The sequence below is a fragment of the Poecilia mexicana genome, unplaced genomic scaffold, assembly GCF_051168715.1.
Source record: "Poecilia mexicana isolate PSO_F unplaced genomic scaffold, ASM5116871v1 scaffold_4, whole genome shotgun sequence".
Lineage (NCBI taxonomy): Eukaryota > Metazoa > Chordata > Actinopteri > Cyprinodontiformes > Poeciliidae > Poecilia > Poecilia mexicana.
This window is the reverse complement of record NW_028263373.1, coordinates 6,203,792-6,224,686: the sequence shown is the minus strand read 5'-3', so window position 1 is coordinate 6,224,686 and position 20,895 is coordinate 6,203,792. Positions and strand designations below refer to the sequence as shown.

At 42.1% G+C, this 20,895-nt stretch overlaps 1 protein-coding gene across 3 annotated transcripts in view; it reads left to right on the top strand.

Moving 5' to 3' along the window:
- usp24 (ubiquitin specific peptidase 24) overlaps positions 1–20,895 on the top strand; it is a 39,295-nt gene that overhangs the window by 2,932 nt on the left and 15,468 nt on the right. The window contains exons 2-42 of one of the 3 annotated variants that reach the window (XM_015000898.2): positions 1,288–1,456; positions 1,659–1,726; positions 1,819–1,962; positions 3,022–3,147; positions 3,407–3,442; positions 3,575–3,640; positions 6,052–6,117; positions 6,454–6,528; positions 6,676–6,834; positions 6,936–7,050; positions 7,149–7,252; positions 7,765–7,872; positions 7,979–8,074; positions 8,169–8,330; positions 9,609–9,695; positions 11,028–11,135; positions 11,214–11,363; positions 11,441–11,572; positions 12,233–12,344; positions 12,422–12,498; positions 12,608–12,748; positions 12,896–12,949; positions 13,059–13,174; positions 13,337–13,403; positions 13,766–13,876; positions 13,969–14,067; positions 14,157–14,330; positions 14,454–14,539; positions 14,926–15,034; positions 15,114–15,269; positions 15,347–15,444; positions 15,544–15,639; positions 16,887–17,109; positions 17,211–17,373; positions 17,459–17,620; positions 17,935–18,005; positions 18,104–18,264; positions 18,953–19,014; positions 19,153–19,344; positions 19,424–19,538; positions 20,667–20,811. In XM_015000898.2, coding sequence (XP_014856384.2) covers positions 1,288–1,456; positions 1,659–1,726; positions 1,819–1,962; positions 3,022–3,147; positions 3,407–3,442; positions 3,575–3,640; positions 6,052–6,117; positions 6,454–6,528; positions 6,676–6,834; positions 6,936–7,050; positions 7,149–7,252; positions 7,765–7,872; positions 7,979–8,074; positions 8,169–8,330; positions 9,609–9,695; positions 11,028–11,135; positions 11,214–11,363; positions 11,441–11,572; positions 12,233–12,344; positions 12,422–12,498; positions 12,608–12,748; positions 12,896–12,949; positions 13,059–13,174; positions 13,337–13,403; positions 13,766–13,876; positions 13,969–14,067; positions 14,157–14,330; positions 14,454–14,539; positions 14,926–15,034; positions 15,114–15,269; positions 15,347–15,444; positions 15,544–15,639; positions 16,887–17,109; positions 17,211–17,373; positions 17,459–17,620; positions 17,935–18,005; positions 18,104–18,264; positions 18,953–19,014; positions 19,153–19,344; positions 19,424–19,538; positions 20,667–20,811 — 4,761 coding nt within the window. Of the gene's footprint in view, positions 1–1,287; positions 1,457–1,658; positions 1,727–1,818; positions 1,963–3,021; positions 3,148–3,406; positions 3,443–3,574; positions 3,641–6,051; positions 6,118–6,453; positions 6,529–6,675; positions 6,835–6,935; positions 7,051–7,148; positions 7,253–7,764; positions 7,873–7,978; positions 8,075–8,168; positions 8,331–9,608; positions 9,696–11,027; positions 11,136–11,213; positions 11,364–11,440; positions 11,573–12,232; positions 12,345–12,421; positions 12,499–12,607; positions 12,749–12,895; positions 12,950–13,058; positions 13,193–13,336; positions 13,404–13,765; positions 13,877–13,968; positions 14,068–14,156; positions 14,331–14,453; positions 14,540–14,925; positions 15,035–15,113; positions 15,270–15,346; positions 15,445–15,543; positions 15,640–16,886; positions 17,110–17,210; positions 17,374–17,458; positions 17,621–17,934; positions 18,006–18,103; positions 18,265–18,952; positions 19,015–19,152; positions 19,345–19,423; positions 19,539–20,666; positions 20,812–20,895 lie in introns of all 3 variants that reach the window. The other 2 variants (XM_015000897.2, XM_015000899.2) reach the window with 2 other exon arrangements.

The window sequence follows — 20,895 nt, the reverse complement described above, 5'->3', positions numbered from 1 at the left end:
TGATGCACGCGAGATCACACTGACCGCCGGGCACCGGGCCGGCAAGAGATTCTCGTGAGCGAATGTATTATGGACTTGGCGTTATTAGAGAAATTTAAAAATTGATATAATATGATCACAAGAAAGCGGCAATTGGTTCTTGATGCTGTTTCATAGACATGAACAAACACAGATTGGCTCCCTAACCTTTAAAGTTATTTTCAAAAAGCAAACAAAGCGTACTAAGCGGAATGTTATTCCTTTTTGCCGTTCTGCTTTTTATAAACTAACAACAGTATAAAACAGGCTGATTTTAGCCAATGAATTATCAGGATTATTTGTCATCGGTTGCTTTAAGCCACTTCGTCCATCAACATTTTTGGAAAGAACCTAACCTTAAACTTAGACAGAGATTTTAAAGAGATGCGGCAAAAGCAAATGAGGTGGATTAGCGGCTCTTGCTAACAACTGATGGTGTCTTCCAAGACGTATTACTTTGAAATATCGTCTCTGCTGCCTTGATTCTGATCTGCTGGCATGTCGTGACAGTCATGTGTCTTGTCGCGCAAGTCTTCAGTCAGAGGCCTTTTCAGATTCATTGCAAGACTGACTGCTACTGATAGATCCTTCCTTCAGATCCAGAGCTAAAAGAAATGTTAACGATTCTGAACCAGCCTCAGTAACTGTAGCATAAAGGTTATGCCTAAGGAGTTCACTGAATAATACGTTAGCCAGTATCTGGATATGTGTTCAGATTAGGCGGACTTGACCCAACTGCGTTGTACGGCATTAATATTTAAACTTGGTGGAGCCCGCAGGCAAAATAGGCCGTAATAGTCTTTGCTCATTTATAATGTAGCTGGAGATGAGCTCTGGGGGGGTTTGGTCGGGCGGGGGGGTCTGCAGATCAAATCAGTTACAGTTCAAACCTTCAGTAAGGGGACGGTTGCTCTCGGATACGACAATATGTATCTGACCTTATGAATATATTGGCAAACTTTTTGAGGTAAATGATTCAGTTTTGTTTTTTTCCAGCTAGGGCTAAATAATCTGTTCTCTTTCTGTGGATTTCTCCTTCATTTGCTCAGTTGTGGCAGATTAACATGTCAAGCTCCCTAATTAAATTCGTGAAGATGGAGCAGAGATGAAGGGCAGATGCTACAGAGGCGATTTGTATTACCCTCGCATCTCGCAGAGGGCGGGTTGGACAGTCGTAAAACAGAAAGGACGAGCTCCGGGGGAGGAGGGGGGGGATAAAGTCACCTTCTGCATGTTGGTAATAAATTTGCCACGCCCGTCTGTCTGCAGCGAAGCAACGACGAGAACGGGAACTGCTCGGGAGGCAGCATGGAGTTCCCCACCACCAACCTGTACGAGCTGGAGAGCCGGGTCTTCACCGATCACTGGTCCATCCCCTACAAGAGAGAGGAGTCCCTGGGCAAGTGCCTCATCGCCTCCACCTGCCTTGCACGGCACGGTAAGAGAGCACTGGTCATCTCGTTTCACATTCCTAAGCACAAAACGTCGTGGCGGTGAGATGGTGTCGTTGGACCGCCGGGTGGTTTTTACCACATGCCGTTCCTGTGGACGCTCAGTCACACGGCTGACTGCGTATTCCGACCAAATATCTTCCTCTTCCAAGTTCAGATTCAGAGCGTTGAACCTCCCTCTCTCGTCAGGTCTGGCGGACGCCGATGAGAACTGCAAGCGGTTTGTGGATCGGTGCATGCCGGAGGCCTTCAAAAAGGTGAGCCGCGAAAGGAACGGAGCGACCGCCGGACCGGATGGGCTGAGCCGCTCGTCGACTTACTCTGTCTTCCCGTTTTTACGTCTCGCCAGCTGTTGACCAGCAGCGCCGTACACAAGTGGGGCACGGAGATCCACGAGGGGATCTACAACATGCTGATGTTGCTGGTGGAGCTGGTGGCCGAGAGGGTGAAGCAGGACCCCGTCCCCGTCAACCTGATGGGGGTCCTGACCATGGTGGGCTGTCTCTCTGTGTCCAGGAGATTGTTTTACATGCAGGGAACATCTCTGTCCCACGCCCCCTGAACCTATCACGTTCTAACCACAAACTTCAATGTGTTACATTGGGATTTTATACCGTAGGTCAACACAAAGTGGTGGGGGAAAAAAGGAAAAAATGTTTTGAAAATATTTTTTTAAATATCTGTAAAAAAAAAATTTTTTTTCTTTATATTGAGCCTCCTTTAATCTGATAACTATGTAAAGTTCCACAGTAAAAAATGAAAAGCAATGTTTTAGTTTATTTAAGCCGTAATTTTTCAGTAATATTTTTACCATGTTATATGTGCCTTTTTAAATGTCAGAGCTCCAAAATAAATATCTAGCTTTCAAATATCTTGCTTGGAAACTAAAAACAATATGTATTTTCCAAACTAAACATTTAATTTCCAAACTAAATACTTGGTTTAGCTTGCTAAATATTTAGGTCCGAGCTAAATATTTAAGTTTGGGGAATAAATATTTAGTTGGAAAATTAAATGTTTAGTTTGTAAGTTAAATGTTTAGTTAGTGAAACTAATTATTGTGCTTGCAAACTAAATATTCAGTTTCCAACTAGCTTTCCAAACTCAGATTTATTTTCCCAAACTTAATATTTAGCTTGGACCTAAAGATTTAGTTCAGCTAGCGTAACATCTCCTTAGCAAGCTAAATATTTAGTTTGAAAATCCCATTTTTAGTTCAGAAAATAAATATTTGCTTTCGAACTAAATATTTAGTTTGTAAACTACAGTAAATATTTAGTCTGAAAATGAAATACTTAGCTTGTGAATGAAATAATTAGTTTGGCAATATGAATAAAACGGTTAAAATATGACTTTGAAAAAAAATGACCACCCATTTTATTTCTCTCCATAATGTGCTAAATAAATCAAAAATATTGCTGTTAAATTTTTGCTATGGAGCCGTGGTTGTACGATGTCACCGTAAGGAATCGGCAAGGAGTCTTGTTTGCATTACTGCTGTAGATGCCAAATGTCATCCCACAGTGTCTTTTTTTGTTTTCTTTGTGAGCAGGCCCTGAACCCCGACAACGAGTACCACTTTAAGAACCGAATGAAGTCATGTCAGAGGAACTGGGCCGAAGTTTTTGGAGACGAGGCCAACATATTTGCAGTCTCTCCCAGCAACACCTACCAGAAAGTAAGGGACGCTCTTCTTTTCTGTCACCATTTATTGCAAGGGTTTACCCAGAAGCACCGACATGTGTGCGAAGTTGGCCGAATATTTATATACCAGTTTCCTTATTAGTCTCTGTTTTTCATCCTCGGTGATGAGTAGCCGAGCCAATAAGCTCATGAAAACCCACGACTGACGCACAACAGCTGTCAGCAACACGACCGTCTGTCAGAGTTTGCGCTGTCATTGTTGAATTGAAAGCATGATTTGTTTTCTCTTTCAGGAGCCCCACGGTTGGCTGGTTGACTTAGTGAATCGAGTGAGTGATAAATTGTCCATGTCAAATTGTCCATGTTTATAAATGATACATTTTTGCAATACTTTTACTTCATTTCTTTGTTTGGTTTTTTGTTTTTTGTTTTTTCCCCTCTTTTTTATTTTTGTGGTGAAGTTTGGAGAGTTAGGAGGATTCGCTGCCATCCAGACTAAACTCAGCTCAGAGGAGATCGAGATCGCTGTAAGAATATCCCTTCCTTTCATTTCTTTCCATTAGGGCTGGGCGATAAATCGTTTTAGTCAAAGTTTTGGTTTTTGAAGATTTCCTTTTTTCAGGGAAATCTGGATTTGTTTTTTTTCACCAATATACTCATCGGTTTTTTCCATAGTTCAGAGTGATGTCAATACACCCAAAGGCTGCCATCTTGTTTGACAAACATGTTTTACAACTTCTATTTATTTGGATTTTGAATTCAGGTCAACTCTACAACAAAATTTAAGGGTCAAGCTAAGATTGAAGACATAATGTTACAAGAGTACAGTCATATTAATACAAGACTAAAGTTGTAATAACAGGAGATCGAAGTAATACTTTTATTAGAACTCCAAAAAAAAAAAAAAACAACTTTTTTCCTCACCAGAGCGACTTTTTTCTAGTTATTTTAAGCCATTGTTCTGGAAAACTTTTGTTTTCATTCTGCTAATGTTATGCCTATATACTTGTGAGTAAACAAAAATTCTCATATCCCGACCCGATACTTTTTGAAAATATTTTCTGTAATTTGTAATTTCTCTTTTTAATGAAAAGAAAAGCAAAATAAAATTTATTAAAGCAAGAAAAAAAAAAATATATATATAATTTTAAAACCATATCGCCCAGCCCTACTTTGCATACTGTAATACCTCAAATAGTTGCACATTTCATGCATGCAGAGCGACAGACTTTGATGGAGTCTATAACAGCTTAAAAGGTCGCCATGTCTCCCCCCCTCCTCCGCTCTCAGCTGCAGGGGGCTGAATGTGCCTCTTCTGCCTCCCTCCCAGTAACACTCTCTTGCTCTGACATCCTCCCGCTGTGTGACGCTTGAAATGCCCGGTTGTTTTACATGTTTCTGAAAGCATCCTTGTGCGGATGCTTCCTTCACCAGAACCTGGCCGGAACCGCAGCAGTTTGCATAGCAATTGACTCAGACGCTCGGCATGTTAACAAGGCTAAAGGCTCAACGCGGACTAATTTGACACTCTTAAGCAGTGGTGAGAGCTCAGGAGTATCTGCGAGCGTTAGCCATTGAATGCTTAACCTACTCCAAAGACGGCAGAGACTGAAAGAGAAAGGAGGAAAGATAATGGGAGAAGAGCTCCCTCCTCTTCTGACTCCCAGAGGTGGCTCATTAATCTGTCCGCTTTGAGGAGGAAGTCGAGTGGGATGGAGGGTCGGGGTCATTGAGGACAAGGAGCTGCTTACATTATGATTACAAAGGATTTCTTTAAAAGGACAAACAGAAACTAATCACTATGCTTTTGTGACTAAACACTGACAGAGTGAATGATATCTAGAAGAAAAATCTTTAAATGTTTGACTTGTTGGTTGGTTTAATCGACATGAAATTCACAGTGTGGTCTTTACTGTGTGTGCAACCACATGCTTACAGTACATCACTCTTTGAGGAAGCCATAATCTTTTAGGGTGTTTTCACAGCTGTTAGACTTGGTTTGATTGGGGACCAAAATTGCAACACTTGTTACATTTTTAGCTGGTGCAGTTCACCTTCACGCCGGATTATGTCATGTGGCGCTGCATCAAGAACCACTGAAAAAAACGACGCGAAAACCTCCGAAGAAGACACTGAGCGCAACTTCCTTATAAAATGTCAACTAAAAGGAAGTAGCTTCAAATTTAGTGGTTGTCGGATTTTTCTTTTGTCTTTGGTAAAAGACCTCGAGCTAATTTCCCGCGAGCGTATTTATTTTTGGGTTGTATTTACCCAGAATGCCCTGCACTATGGTCCACTTCCGGCTTTTAGAGCGGTCTCTGGTCAGCTCGACTTTTGTAAGCGCGCGTCTAGCGCTCTCGCGAGAAATAACCGAGTGTTGTTTTAGCTTTAGCACATTTACCAAGGACAAAGGAGAAATCCTGCAACCGCAATAATCTGATGCTAATCCATTTTTATTTGCGTTTCGTGAAGGAGGAAGGAAGTTGCGCTCATGTCTTCAGAGGTTTTCTTGTCGTTTCCTTCAGTGGTTGTTTTTGCAGCGCCACTACAGGCGAGGATGTGAACAGTTTTTTTTTCTCAAAGGGTTTGGTTTGTTTGACACAGTGCGTCGTAAAAGCGAACCGCAACAACTGAAAATGTAAAAAAAAATGTTGGAATTTAGGATTCCAATCGAACCCAGTCTACCGGACTACCAGGTGTGAAAACACAAGATAAAAATCCAGTTTCAACTTTAGGCCTTCGTATTTATTTGAGGTAGAATATTTGCTGTTTGTGGTTTTTATAAGTGTCTCGCTGAGGATTGAGAAGCACAGCTTATGTTGTTGCTGTTATAAAACCTTAAATGTAGCTGAACTGCAGGTGGTATTGATGAGTTGATCTGCTTATTGATTTGTGTGTGTTTGATATCCCCTCTGTTTCTTTCCACCTGTGTGCTCAGTGTGTATCGGCCCTGGTCCAGCCCCTTGGTGTTTGTGCGGAATATTTAAACTCCAGCCTCGTCCAGGTGAGCTAATATGTACTCTGTATTCTCACAATGAATGTTATCACATAGTTGCAACAAAGTTAAAATACTTCTTAGACTTGAATGGTTAAATAAAAGGAAATATTAGAAATACACTCACTCACATATAGTGTGTGGACTATTAGATTTTTCTATTTCTTCTTTTGATTAGTTTGCCTCCTGCTAGTATAAATGTCTGTTTTTTTTTTATTCTACTCGTTGTTTAATGTGACCCATGAGTCCCATTCTGATTTCAGTTCTATTCTGATTTGCTGCATCCGCTTGCTCCTTGACCCTGAACACAGATAAACAAAGTCGCTTGTTCTTGTTTTTGCGTAGCCCATGCTCGATCCAGTCATCCACAAGACCATCACATATGTGCAGAACCTGGAGGAAAAGGACCTGAAGGACAAGGTAGTGTTTTTACGAACCGTGTTGTGTTGGCTGCTGCAACTGCAGTGAGGAAAAGGTCACAAAGACAACCATAAACTAAGATGGTTTATTTAAAAAAAATAATAATAAAAAAATCTCACGGATTGGTCAATTTCTTTCTAACCCCAGCGTCTAGTGAGCATCCCTGACCTGCTGTCGGCCATCAAGCTGCTGTGCATGAGGTTCCAGAGGGAACTGGTCGCCGTGGTGGACGACCTGCGGCTGGACACGCTGCTGAGAATGCTCAAAACTCCCCACTTCTCCACCAAAATGAACTCCTTAAAAGAAGTCAGTTTCCTTAGAGTTTGAAGTGCTGAGGCATCTTGTTTCAGTGCCTTTTTTTTTTTTTTAAGTGTTGTATCAAACTTTCTTTTAATTTCATCTGGTAGGTGACCAAGTTAATAGAAGAAAGTACAGTGTCAAAAACAGTGAAAAACGCCATCGACACAGATAAACTTCTCGACTGGCTCGTGGAGAACTCGGTCCTGTCGATAGCGCTGGAAGGTAAGAGGTCACCCCTGAAAACCTGTCAGGAATATGACTTCAGCCGTTTGAAACACGATGATGTTTTGATGGTTCATGTTTGATTCTTGCTGCTTTAGGTAACATTGATCAGGCTCAGTACTGTGAGAGGATAAAGGGAATCATCGAGCTGCTCGGGAGTAAGCTGTCCCTGGATGAACTCACCAAGATCTGGAGAATACAGGTTAGAAATGACAGTCTTGGTTCTTTTTGGTTTGCAAGACTTGTAAGAGATCTGAAATAAGTGGTAGAAATGCATCACCCTGGAGTTCATGGATGTTTGTTTTTTGTTTTGTTTTTTTATTAAGATTTACAATAAACACTCTTTTATGATTAATAACCACCTCTAGAGGTTAGCCATGTGGTATATCTTCAGTCATAGTGATGCATCAGAGGATTTTGGGGTGTTTAAATAAATCAGAAAAGCTGCATAGGTGGTGCAGTCACTTTTATACGGTACCAAAAGTGTAGGGAAACATACAATATATATAATATCAGTAAATATTGGTTATCGATATAGCAGCATCATTATCGGATATCGATATCAGGCCAGGTTCTCATCTCGGTGCATCCCTACATATAACTTGATGCTTGAATGATGCTGGAATTCATAAAGATGCCTATTTCCAGAAATATAACCAAGACAAATAAATGCATTTTTTTTTTCTATTTGTGCTTTTTTTTTTTCTTTTTCAGGCCGGTCAGTCCTCAACGGTGATAGAGAACATCCACACAATAATCGCTGCTGCCGCCGTGAAGTTCAGCTTCGACCAGCTCACCCACCTCTTCGTCCTCATACAGAAGGTCGGTGCTGATCGCATGTCTTGGACTAAAAAGTGTCTCTTAAGTGTGCGTTTCCTTACAACCGATACAACCAATCACTTTGTGTGTTTTTTTTTTTTTTATATAGAGCTGGGAGGTGGAGAGCGACCGCGTTCGGCAAAAGCTGCTTAGTTTGATCGGGAGAATAGGCAGAGAAGCTCGCTCAGAAACGACTACAGGAAAGGTGTGGAGAATTTCCCCTGAGTAAGCTGCTGGTGTTTTGTTGAGTCTCAAGCATGTTGTGTTTTTTCTCTTTTTTTTTTCTTTTTGGTGTGTAGGTGCTAGAGGTGCTGTGGGAGCTGGCTCACCTCCCCACCCTGCCCACCAGTCTGGTTCAGCAGGCCCTGGAGGAACACCTGGGGATCCTCAGTGACGCCTACGCCGTCAAGGAGACGGTGAAACGCAGCTACATCATTAAATGTATCGAAGACATCAAGAAGGTGAGACACGGATGTGAAACATTCTGACTTCTGGGTTATTTATTCTCCCTCACAGTTTCCTCTATTGTGACGTTTTAAAGTTGGTGTGTCAGTGCTGGTTGTGCATCATCACCCTTTTAACTGTGGCTCACATCCAGACTGTGTTTTTAAAGACAAAATATTTTTAAAGTGTTTTAGTCTGCAGCATTAAGCAGGAATAGTCACACAGTTGTGTGAATTATTAGCACCTTTACTGTTATTAGTGATTTGTATGGAAACATGAATCCTTAACGCTGGCACTGGCTTATAAAGCAGTTTAATGCATGTTTTGACTATATTAGATTTTAGGGCTGCAGCTAACGATTATTTTAGTAATCAGTGATCATTATTATGATCGACTGATTAATCAAGTAAAAAAAGGCACATTTTTAAAGATTTTTCATTTAAGCTTTTTTATAAAATATAGATGCAAATAAACAAATCTTTTAATTCCTTTTTAAAATAAGAGGATAATTATTATTTTGTGAACTTCAATAACACATCATTCCTTTACCGTATGCTTGATGATTTTCTGAATCATTTGATTAATAATTTGATAGCAAAAGGTGCTTAATAGGGATTTTGTTTGCAGGATTTGAATTATCCCACTTGAGTAATTCCAAGTCAGACATTTTACAAGTGTTGTTTTATTATGTCTGAATGCAAAATGTTTATATTTTCATACAATTTTGGCTTAATGATGGCTCTGAATGTGTTGTTATTGTAGTAAAATGGCCTTGTTTAATCTGTGTACTCTACAGATGTTTAATCGATAACTGAATTAGTTGACAATTATTTCCATTAATTGATTAATCACGATTCATCCAATTAATTGTTTCAGCCATGTTACATTTGTGAGATTTTAAGATTGACTCCCAGTTTGCGCTGTCAAGATACACTTTGTTTGTGAGAAATAATAACTTATCCCCTCGTTATACTGCATTCTAACAAAATAATTAATGTATTTTACCAAATTTTGTAGCGAATCATAACAGCAGCGCGCTCTTTCTCACCTGCAGCCGCCGTTTTTGTGCGAGCCACAAACTCCACGCTACACATGCAGTGTTTTTTTCCTTTTCCGACACGCTTCAGTCATCATCTCACCGTAGCTGCACGTGCCAGCTTGATACAGCTCATGTTTTGTGTGTGTGTGTGTGTGTGTGTGTGTGTGTGTGTGTGTGTGTGTGTGTGTGTGTGTGTGTGTGTGTGCGTGTGCGTGTGTGTTAGACGCCCGACTGTAAATAAAATGTATGTCTCCAGCATCACACTCAGGAGGACGATAAAGGCAGCAACACTCAAAGCTCATTTCATACTTGGCACAAGAAGATATCTAACTCATTGGCTAAAGTAAGAGCGTAATCCCATTTAATTTATGTTCCCACTAATCTGGCTGATTCCTGCCTACCGTCCAATCACGGAGAAGGGTTCTTTCACACAAGGGCTCCTTTGGTCACAGGTTCGATTGTGTTACAGGCGATTGCAGCTTGAGGTAATTTAACCAGGTGTGCACTGATCTTTTACTCGCTCAACTAAATTGGCTTTGGCACTTACTAATGATTACACACTCTGGGTTGATCGGGTTCCGGGTGAGAGCCGTCTGTGTGATTAATCTGTTTTGGGGTTTTTTTTCCAAGCGGGTGGGTTGTTTTGTGGACGTATTAAACCTCTGGTAAACGTGTTTAAAAATACAAGAACCTTGAAGTTATTTAATCTTTTATTGCAGAACGTGCTTTTCACTGGAAAATATAGAGAAGTGGAAGGCTGCACAATATTGGGAAAGCATAAAATTACTACACAATGTTGCATTTATTGTGAGTGTAATAATGCTCCAGTCCTGCCTCCTGTCTCACCCGCAGCTTTTCCATTGAATTTCTGTGTTGACCAGATCTGACTTACTGTATTTTCCGGACTAGACGTCGCTCCAGAGTATAAGTCACATGAAGAGTCAGAGTCATTAAGTTTAGAAAACTCCACGTGCTTTCATTTGTGACTGTAGGACAGGAAAAGATGTCCAGTCGTCATGGAGATAGTGTTTGAATTATTTATTTGACAGTGGAGTTTTGGTGGAGAGTTGATGTCTCCTGACTTCTGAAGATCAACAGACACGTTCCTTAGGTGAACGTTTTTCTTGTCTTTCCTATTTTGAATAGTGTCTAAGAGAAAATGGCCTCCGTGAAATGTCAGGTTTTTTTCCCCCACGCAGAAACATGGCGTCGGTGATTAGTTGTTAAAATATTTTTAGACTTCTTAAGTTGCCACAAAGTGAAGCAGTAGTTTGTTAGCTCTGACGTTTATTTCTTAACTTGGGATTTTTCTTCTTTTCATTCAATAAACGCATTGAAGTTAAAGGCGAGAGGCGACTAAATTCTTCACAGTGAGTCGATGCCACTGAATCTACATGTTTACTTTGGGTGGCAGTAACTGTGGAGGACACTTTGTGCTCATTCAAAAAGTAATCCAATCAGAATGGGAAAAACCGATTTAAATCTTAGTGCTTTGTATCCGTGGCTCTGATTTCTATTCTATTTTTTAAAATTATTTCTATTCTATTTTTTAAAATTATTTTACAAGCTTCAAAGGTGGCAAGTCCGACCTGAAGCGCGGACGGAAAATGAAACGTGATTGCGGTCGCCGGGGTTTTCATAGGTGGTGACTGTTGTTCTGCATGTGTGTTTACAGGCTTCTCAGCAGAGCACTCCCCAAACCGTCTGGGTCGTCCCCGCTCTGCGGCAGCTGCACGAAATCACCCGCTCCTTCATCAAACAGACTTACCAGAAGCAAGACAAGGTACCGTAGCGCAGCGCCGCCTCACCCGCGTCGCGCCGTGAGGCGGCGCCGTTGTGACCGTTGTCTGCCTCGCCACAGAGCATCATCCAGGACCTGAAGAAGAACTTCGAGATTGTCAAACTGATCACGGGATCTCTGGTGTGCTGCCACCGACTCGCCGTGAGCGCGTCGGGGAACAACGGCCTGTCCGCTTCCACCCTGGTGGATGGCAGATACACCTACCAGGAGGTCAGCGTTGGGTTTTATTCGCTTTTTCAGCTTTCTGAAAACGTATTCTTAATTTTTTTTTCAAAATGTGTGTCCAGTACCTGGACAGCCACCTGCGGTTCCTGGCGTTCTTCCTTCAGGAGGCCAGCCTGTACCTGGTCTGGAACAGAGCCAAGGAGCTCTGGGAGTGCCTGGTCTCGGGTCCGGATGTTTGTGAGCTTGACCGTGAGGTATGAAGAAGGGAAACCCTGTGCTCAGCTGTTTGTCATGACGGGCACCTGTTTTATTTTTTTGTTTGTTTGTTTTTTTCCTTTGTTCAGTGTTTGCTCTGGAGGAATGCTGTAAAACATTAGCCATTTACTCACTCGCATCTCCTTCGTAAGGCAGAGGAAATGGATCAGAAACGTGCTCATTGCAAACGTAGACTAAATATTTATACAGAGATGAATGAAAATTCCTCTACAGGATCTGAAAAATCAGGATGTCCGGAGATCCTTAAAAACTCTTAAATACATGTATCTAAAATTAAGGCCTTAAAAGTCTAAAAATCTTTTTAAGGCGTTAAATAAGTTTAATCAAAAATTGTAAATTTTGTCATGGCGGGACTATTTAGTTGTGTATTCTGTGTATTGTTTCTCGTGAGTTTTCACACAGAGACGTCTTCGTGGTCTTCTGTGACTCACTGCTACCTGTTGTTAGCTACAAGTGTATGTAGCTAACAACTGTTAGCTACACATTGAGATATAGGTCATGACGGTCTTAAAAAGTCTTAAAATTGAGTTGGTGAAACCCTGAAAATAAAATCTTATTTTTTAATGGATACTGTGTGGAAAACCTGCTACAGACATCATATTATCATTATCCTTATTATTATTTTTTTGTACCTCCAGTTGTGTTTTGAGTGGTTCACCAAAGGACAGCATGACCTGGAGAGCGATGTTCAGCAGCAGCTCTTCAAGGAGAAGATTTTGAAACTGGAGCCCTATGAGATCACCATGAACGGTGAGAGGCTCAACAGCGACCCCTACAGCTCTGAAACACCCACGGCAGGAAGTTGACCTGTTTGTGTCTCGCCTCAGGGTTCGGCCTGTTTAAGACCTTCTTCGAGAATGTGAATCTGTGTGACCATCGTCTGAAGCGCCAGGGAACCCAGCTGGTCAGTCCTCACTTTGCTTTTTCTTTTCTTCTCTTCTGTTAATGAAGTCTAATTATGATATTCGTTAATATTTATTGTATCATTTCTTCTCAAAATGAAATAAATAAAGTGTGTGGAGCGCCTCGACCTGGCAGGGATGGATTTTATTTGGCGCATCGCCATGGAAACGCCGGACGAAGAGATAGCCAACGAAGCGATCCAACTGATAATCACTTACAGCTATACCAACCTCAATCCAAAAATGAAGAAGGTCAGTGTGTCGTCCGCTTTTTCCCCGTCAGTATAAACTGACAGAGAAAGAGCATAGTTACTAAAACAGGCGCGTTGAAAATAAGGCAAAGATTGGAAATTGATTTTAACTTGCATCTCATCGCTTATCAACTTTTCCACCTTCCAGGATTCTGTCTCTTTGCACAAGAAGTTCATTGCTGATTGTTACAAGCGGCTAGAGGTAAGCCCTGAAAATCGTAACGAGTTTTTAGAATCGTTAGAAATCAAAACCCAACGGAACGTTTCTACTTTTTCTCTTTCTTTTTTTTTCTTTTTTTCTTTTACCCCAGGCCGCAAGCTCGGCCCTGGGCGGGCCCACTCTAACCCATGCTGTTACCAAGGCAACAAAGATGCTGACAGCCACTGCCATGCCAACGGTAGCCACGTCTGTACAATCACCTTCCAGGTACAGAGGGGGGTTTGGGTAAGAGCATAGTTACTTAACCTACTAAAACATCAATCTCTTTCTTTGGTTTTGTTTATGTGATGATGAAATGAAGCCACTGTTTTTAACGTTAGATACTCGTTGAAGTGTTACTGAGCTGCTTTTGTGTTTGTTGACTCCTAGATCCACAAAGCTGGTGATAATTGAAAGACTGCTGTTATTGGCTGAGCGCTATGTCATCACTATAGAGGTATGCAGGGAAGCATAAATGTGTTACAGCAAAGGAGCTTTGTTTTTTTTTTTTGTTTGAGATTTCAATATTTGTTTTCTACATTCTGCTTCTTTGACAATGCTAACTACTCCAACTACGCTAATTGCTAATATGAGATGCAAAATCCCGTTTTGATTTCCATTTTAAAGTTGTAAAGCTCTCCATTTTTGCGCCTGGAGTGTGACAAAAACATCAGAAATCGACCAAGTCGTCCGATCGGTGCATCTCTTAAAAACTCAAGCGCTCAAGATTAAAATCCTGCTCCGCGATCTCAGTTGGTCTGTGTTTGAGGAAAACGATTTGTTTTGAACTCTAACCGGATATTTTGTGTTTCTTCGTAGGACATGTACTCGTTTCCTCGCACCATTCTACCTCACGGGGCGTCTTTCAACGGACACCCCGTCACTCTCCACATCACCTACGAGTCAACCAAAGACACCTTCACCCTAGAGGTATTCTCAGAGGAGGGAGAAACCTCCAACTTCCGCCATTTTGAAATTTGTCTCTTCTTCCACAACTGAGCGTGTGCCGTGTTTCCCCGCAGACTCACAGTAACGAGATGATAGGCAGCATCCGCTGGAAGATCTCCGAACACTTGAGCTGCCCGGTGGATAACGTCCAGATTTTTGCCAATGATAGCGTGGTAGGCGTTGCTCGTCGTGCTCGGCTGGTCTTCAGCGTGTTTTTGCGCGTTACGCGTTAGCTGACTTTCTTCTTCTCTCTGTCCGTCAGCTGACCATGAACCGAGACCAGAAGCTCCTCTCGCAGCTCGGCTTCAGCGACGAGCAGAGCCTGACGGTGAAGAGCTCCGGCACCGGGACTCCTTCGGGCAGCTCGGAGTCGTCGGCCTCGGCCTCCAGCAGTTCCAGCTCTGCCGTCTTCAACTCGGCCTACGCCTTGGAGCAGGTGAACATACGAACGCTCTCCCTACACACGAAAACACACACACACGCACACACACACACACACACACACACACACACACACTGAGGAGAACATCAGCTCTGATGCGTCTTCTTTTATCATCAGGAGAAGTCCCTCCCTGGGGTGGTGATGGCTTTGGTGTGCAATGTGTTTGAGATGCTTTACCAGCTGGCTAACCTTGAAGAGCCAAGGTGAGATGATGATTATCACCAGAGTTATCGTCAACAACAACAAAATAACCCACATCAGGTGTTTCCTTAATCTTTTATCTCATTGGAAACAATTTTTTTTTTGCACAAATATGTAACAGTAGCTTAAAGTCACAATGTTTTCACCTTATAAATTTAGAACAAAGTAATAAGAAATTTACCCAGACTTTACATAGCAACACCATCCCATTAAAAATAGGAACAAGAGGTGGCAGCAAATTCTCTTTTAAGCATAATGCAACTAATAATGCACTATGTTTAGTAGGTGATATATTGATAATGGCATAACAATGCAAGTTATGGAAACAGAAAGTCAAGTCTCTTTCTGTTTTTTGCTTTTAGTTGTTATTTTTCTTTTCAACCCGTAGGATCATCCTCCGTGTGAGGAAGCTGCTGCTGCTAATTCCAACAGACCCCGAAGTGCAGGACGCACTCGACAACTTCGTTCCCAAAGAATCCAGCGTCTGGAGCCACCAGGTACCTGAAGGCGTCTGATCACATCCGATCGTCACGCCCGTGAAGACCTCTGCTCTAGTTTTCATCTCGTCTGTTGCAGAAAACCCTGTTCACCCTCGGCCAGGGTTCGGGCTCTCGCTCTCCGTCTGTAACACCCAAACAGCAGCATCAGCCCAGTGCCGCGTCCATCTTGGAGTCTCTTTTCCGATCCTCTGCGCCCGGCATGTCCACCTTCAGAGTGCTTTACAACCTGGAGGTACGCGGGCATCCGCTCCTCAAAGCGAGCCCCAGTTCAAACCTCGGGTCGCCTTCATCGTTTCGTCGTCTGTCTAGGTTTTGAGTTCGAAGCTGATGCCGACGTCGGACGACGAGATGGCCAAAACCAGCAGCAAGTCCTTCTGTGAAAACTTCCTCAAAGCGGGAGGCCTCAGGTGAAAAACTGCTTTTCACTCCGCGGCTGTCAGTCAGGCTGTGTTAGTCGCCGTGTTTTTGCCGCTTTCGGTCCTGATGTTTCCGTGTTTCGCCTGCAGTCTGGTGGTGAACGTCATGCAGAGGGACTCCATCCCATCTGAAGTGGACTACGAGACCCGACAAGGAGTCAACTCCATCTGCCTTCAGCTGGCCAGGTGAAGGGAACCTGTCAAAATATTTTTCACACAGGCCCAGCACATCAAAACCTGTTTTGTCAGGGTTTCAACCTTTTTCCATTTCATTTTTTCCCTGTCTTTGCTTTGTTTTTTTGTTTTTTTTTTAGCAAAGTTCTTGAAACTGACAGCGTAGACATTTTTGTCATATTCATTTTGTCTCACCACATAGAGCACAAAGGTTAAATAGAGGGAAAATGAACATGTTTTTTTTTAATCAAATTTCAGCTCAGATTAAATTATGAGCTGTAAACAGTTTTTAAGTTTTACATTCCAGACTTCTTCAACAATGGCTGTCATCCCACTCCCCCATAAATCCAGCTAGTTGTCAACATATTTTCCCACCCAGACTGTAGATCTCTGCACCTCCTCCAGAGTTACCAACGCTAGTGTTCATGTATATATATATTTTTTTGCCCAGTCTGTGAATTCAGTTAAAAGGCTTTTCCTGGACAGTGCCGTATGTTTTCCATTTTTTTGGATTTATGCTTTAGTTCCTCTCTACAGCTTGATTCCTGTTGCAGTGGCGTTAAACAGACTGAAGGCTTTGGTTGTAACATTGTACTATGATTGTTCTGATGATTAATCATTCAATCAGATTTTTAAAAAATCAGCACATTCTGCAGATTTTCAATTTAACACGTAAGCCTCTTTTTTTTTTTACGCAATATTAGAGATGCATGAAAAGATGCAAATAAGCAAATAATTAAATTACTTGAGTTTTTTTTTCCATCACCTAAAATGCATTGTATTTGTGAACGCTTGATCATCTGTAGCACAGAATGCATCTGCATCTACAAAATATACTGCACTCACCTGTTTATTTTTTTTAGATTAATAATTGGACTGAAAAAAGGTTTTGTTTTGTTTTTGCTTGCTTTTACAGAATTTGAACTAGGTGACGCTAACATTCCTGACTGTGTTGTTCTTTAAGCAAATAGCTTTTTTTATTAAGAGTTTGTATATTCCAGTTAATTATTAATCGATTACTAAATTAGCTGGTGATTATTTCAGTAGTTGATTAATCACCATTAATTTGATTAATCGTTTCAGCGCTAATGGATCCTAAGCATGCCTCCAACAACATTGCTGACATGCTGTAAACAAAAAGCTGCAGCCTTACCCATCTTAACTCAAAGCTTATGTAATTATGTGGTGTTGATACATGTGTCGCTTTATTTTGTAGCATCACTTTCTGGCTAAACCATCAGACTTTTATGTTTTTGCAGGTTCCTCCTGGTTGGTCAGAGTATGCCGATGGCCCTGGACGATGACGTCATCAGGGACGGCGACGCGCTGTCGTCCCGGCCGTTCCGTAACGCGGGCCGGACGGGTCGGCAGCTGTCGCTCTGCGGCACTCCAGAGAAGTCCTCCTACCGGCAGATGTCTCTGTCCGAGCGCTCGTCCATACGGGTGGAGGAGATCATTCCTGCCGCTCGCGTTGCCATTCAGGTGCTGGACTGAAACCTTTTCCCCGAGGAAAAAAAAGCGTATTTTGTCGCACAGAATGCAGTTTTCTTTAAGTCCACTTTTTTTCCCCGATTCTTGTCCAGACCATGGAAGTCGGGGACTTCACCTCCACCGTAGCCTGTTTCATGCGTCTAACCTGGGCTGCCGCCGCGGGCCGACTGGACCTCGTTGGCAGCCAGCAGCCAATCAGAGAAACCCACAGCTCGCTGCTGCCGCAGGGAGTCCGCACCAGAGTCAGCAGCACTGGTGGGGAGGAAAATTATTAAAAAGAAATGTGTCTCAGTAAGTCTGATAAGCACGTTTTGTGATACTGTTGCTCATGCTTCTGCAGGGAGCAACTGCAGCTCCAGCAGTGAAGGCGAGGCCACCCCGACGGCGCTGCATGCTGGGATATGCGTCCGGCAGCAGAGCGTCTCCATCAAGGACGCTATCATCGCCCGCGAGGCTCTGTCGCTACTGGTTACCTGTCTGCAGCTACGCTGCCAGCAGATGTGTAAGAGGCTCCAGTGCATTATCTCAGGCCCTCCTTGAAGATGCGATCGCAGCCATTAATGCAAGTTCACTCTCACTGTTCGTAAATGCTGCAATTTTTCTGTTTCCTTCTTTCCTGAACAATCACTGCAAACTGCTGAATTCTGGCCCGTCCTCTTACCCTCCTTCTAGTTTTACTTCCTGTTTTACAACATTTTTTGGAAACCGATCCTGCAAGAAGGTTCGCATCTTCCTGGAGGGGACTGAGTTGTGATGCTGCAGGCTTTGGCAGCTTAAAAAGAGACTTTACACGCTGTGCTTTTTCTCTCTCTACAGCTTCCTTTTACACCCTTCCCTCTGTCAGCGATTTCATTATCGATATCCTGCTGGGCTCTCCCAGTGCCGAGGTAAACCGCGCTCTGAAGAAACTTCAAAGAAAGAAAAAAAAATTGTCTCTGCGCCAAAAAGGAGATCATATAAAAGTTCTGCTTCCTCCTCCTTTCAGATCCGCCGCGTGGCCTGCGATCAGCTGTACACGCTGAGTCAGTCCGACACCTCGGCCTTACCTGAAGTCCAGAAACCCAACCTGTTCCTGCTCTCGGTCATCCTGACCGCCCAGCTGCCGCTATGGAGCCCCACGTCCATCATGAGAGGCGTCAACCAGAGGTACCAGAGCAAGAAACGCAGACAGAACCTCAGAACACTGTGGACGTTTAATGCAGGGCTGCAACCAGTGATTATTTTAGTCATTAATTGATCTATTATTATTATTCTGACAAGTAAAAGGATGGCAATACATGTTCTACACATATTTTTACTTAATCCTTTTTTTTAATGTAATATTAGAAATACGTTAAAAGATGCAAATAAGTAATTCAATTCCTTTTTTAAATAAGAAAATTAACATTTTATTGCCTGAAATGTAAGGCCTGATCTTTTGTAGCAAAGGATGCAAATATATCAAAACAGTATAGAGGCGATCTGTTGATTATTTTTATGAATTAACCATTTAATAATTGGACAGCAAAAGGTGCCTAGTAGGAGATTTTATTTATTTGTTTTACATTATTTAAACCAGGTGAAGCTAAAATTCCCACTTGAGTTTTACTTAAAACATATTTACAGACAAATGTTTGTTTTTTATTTTTTTTTATCAAATTCAAAATGTTTTTTTTTTTTTTTTGTACATTTTGTACAATTGCTGTTCTGAGCCTGCTGTTCTTTGAGCAACTGGCCTTTATTTGAGTATACTGTTAACAATTAATCAAATCCTAAATAAGTTGATGATTACTTCAGTAATTGATTAATCACAATTAATCCGATTAATTGTCTCACGTTGACTCCTTTTCCTCAGGTTACTCTCCCAGTGCACTGAGTATTTTGACCTGAGATGCCAGCTTCTGGATGACCTGACCTGTAAGTGACTTCCATCAGACTAAGAAGAAAAAAAAAAAAAGCTTTTTTTTTTTGTTTGTTTTGTTCATTTTTTTACCAGATGAAAGAATTTATGATCGAAACCTTCCCTACTTGCTTATCTCTCCCGATCTGCCTCAGCCTCAGAGATGGAGGTGTTGAAAGTGAGCGCGGCCAACATGCTGGAGGACGAGATTTCCTGGCTCGACAACTTTGAGCCCAGCTGGAGCTCGGAGATGGAGACCAGCGAGGCAGACAACATCCTGCTGGCAGGACACCTCCGACTCATCAAGACCTTGCTCTCTCTGTGCGGAAATGAGAAAGAACACCTCGGTTAGTGGACTCTGTGCCCCAGCGACGCTCGTCTGCAGTTCAGTGTTTCACATGACGTTTTGAAACTCTTCCTCTCCAGGTCCGTCTCTGATCCAGCAGCTGCTCGATGACTTCCTGTTTCGAGCGTCTCGTATCATCATCAACAGCTCCAACCCGACGCCCTCTCCAGCCCCGAGCCACGACTTCCACCCCAAGTATGAAAATTAGTTAGATTTCTTCCTTCTTCTTCTTTTTTTGTTGACTGACAAAAAACAAAGGAAAAATGAGGGTAAAAGAAACTTATTTGTTGTAGACTAACCCTTTCATTTCACATCGATATATTTGATTGGACTTTTCCAATAATTGGCTCTGATTGGTGACTGTCTGAACTTTTATTAGATAAAAATTAAGAACTGCCACCATCTCCATCCAGCCTGAAAGCAAATCTACCAATCGGACGTGTTCCAATAAAAATCTGACAGTACTACCTCAGCATATTACTTTGAGGTATAATTAGGGTCAACCTTGTAATTTATGTTATTTAATTTTTTTATGGGTGTTCAAACCCCTAACTCTGTCAGAACCCCTGCAGCAGCTGTTTGTCTCCATTAGCTTTCAGCAGTCCTCAGAAAAAACACCAGAAACTAAGATTAGCAGGTAAGAACTAACAAAGAAAAGAAGGAAATGTGCATCGAAAGCCTGTTTGCTGGTATTACAGAAGTGATGCATTTGACTAAGTTGTCAATCTAAGCCTTTGGGTTGAAATTTCATTTATTTTTCATGAAATTACATGTTTCGCCACTAGTTGGCAGCAGAGCTCATGTTGGGCTCTGATCTGACAAACCACACACCCCCTAACAAATCACCATGTACTTCACACGTTTAATTTCACAGTCTGTATTTTGCAGAATACAGACTGTTATTGTTGACTGTTGTAATGACAAAAATGGCAACAACAAAAAAAGGTGCAAACGTGCAGTAAATGGAGAAACGAGCTGCAAACACGTAAAGAACGAAAAACAAAAAAGGCAACAGAAAAGCAACGCAAACAAATGAAATGCTGCATTAACAGAAAACAGGAGCAAAAATGATCACGCATACACTAAAGAAATGCTATTTGATTGCATTTTAGGGAATAACATTTTCATTTTCTCATTTAAAAATTGAATTGAATTATTTGCTCATTTGCATCTTTTTGCATTTCTAATCTGTAGAATGTGCCGCTTTTTTTTTTTTTTTTAATCCAATTAATTGATAGAATTACTAATTTCTAAGATATGTGTTAGTTGCACGTAGCCTTCCTGAGAATCAGCAGTAAAACTAAAAGGTGTGTGTATGATCAGGTGCAGCACGGCCAGCAGCAGACTGGCAGCCTACGAGGTCCTGGTGATGCTGGCCGACAGCTCGCTCTCCAACCTGCGGCTCATCACCAAGGAGCTCCTGTCCATGCACCACCAGTCGGATCCGTCGCTCTGCAAGGAGTTTGACGTAAGATGGCCGCTCGAAAAACACTCGGGGTGGGGGGAGGTTACTACTTGCTTACATTCACCTTGTAACTCGCGTCTCTCGCCA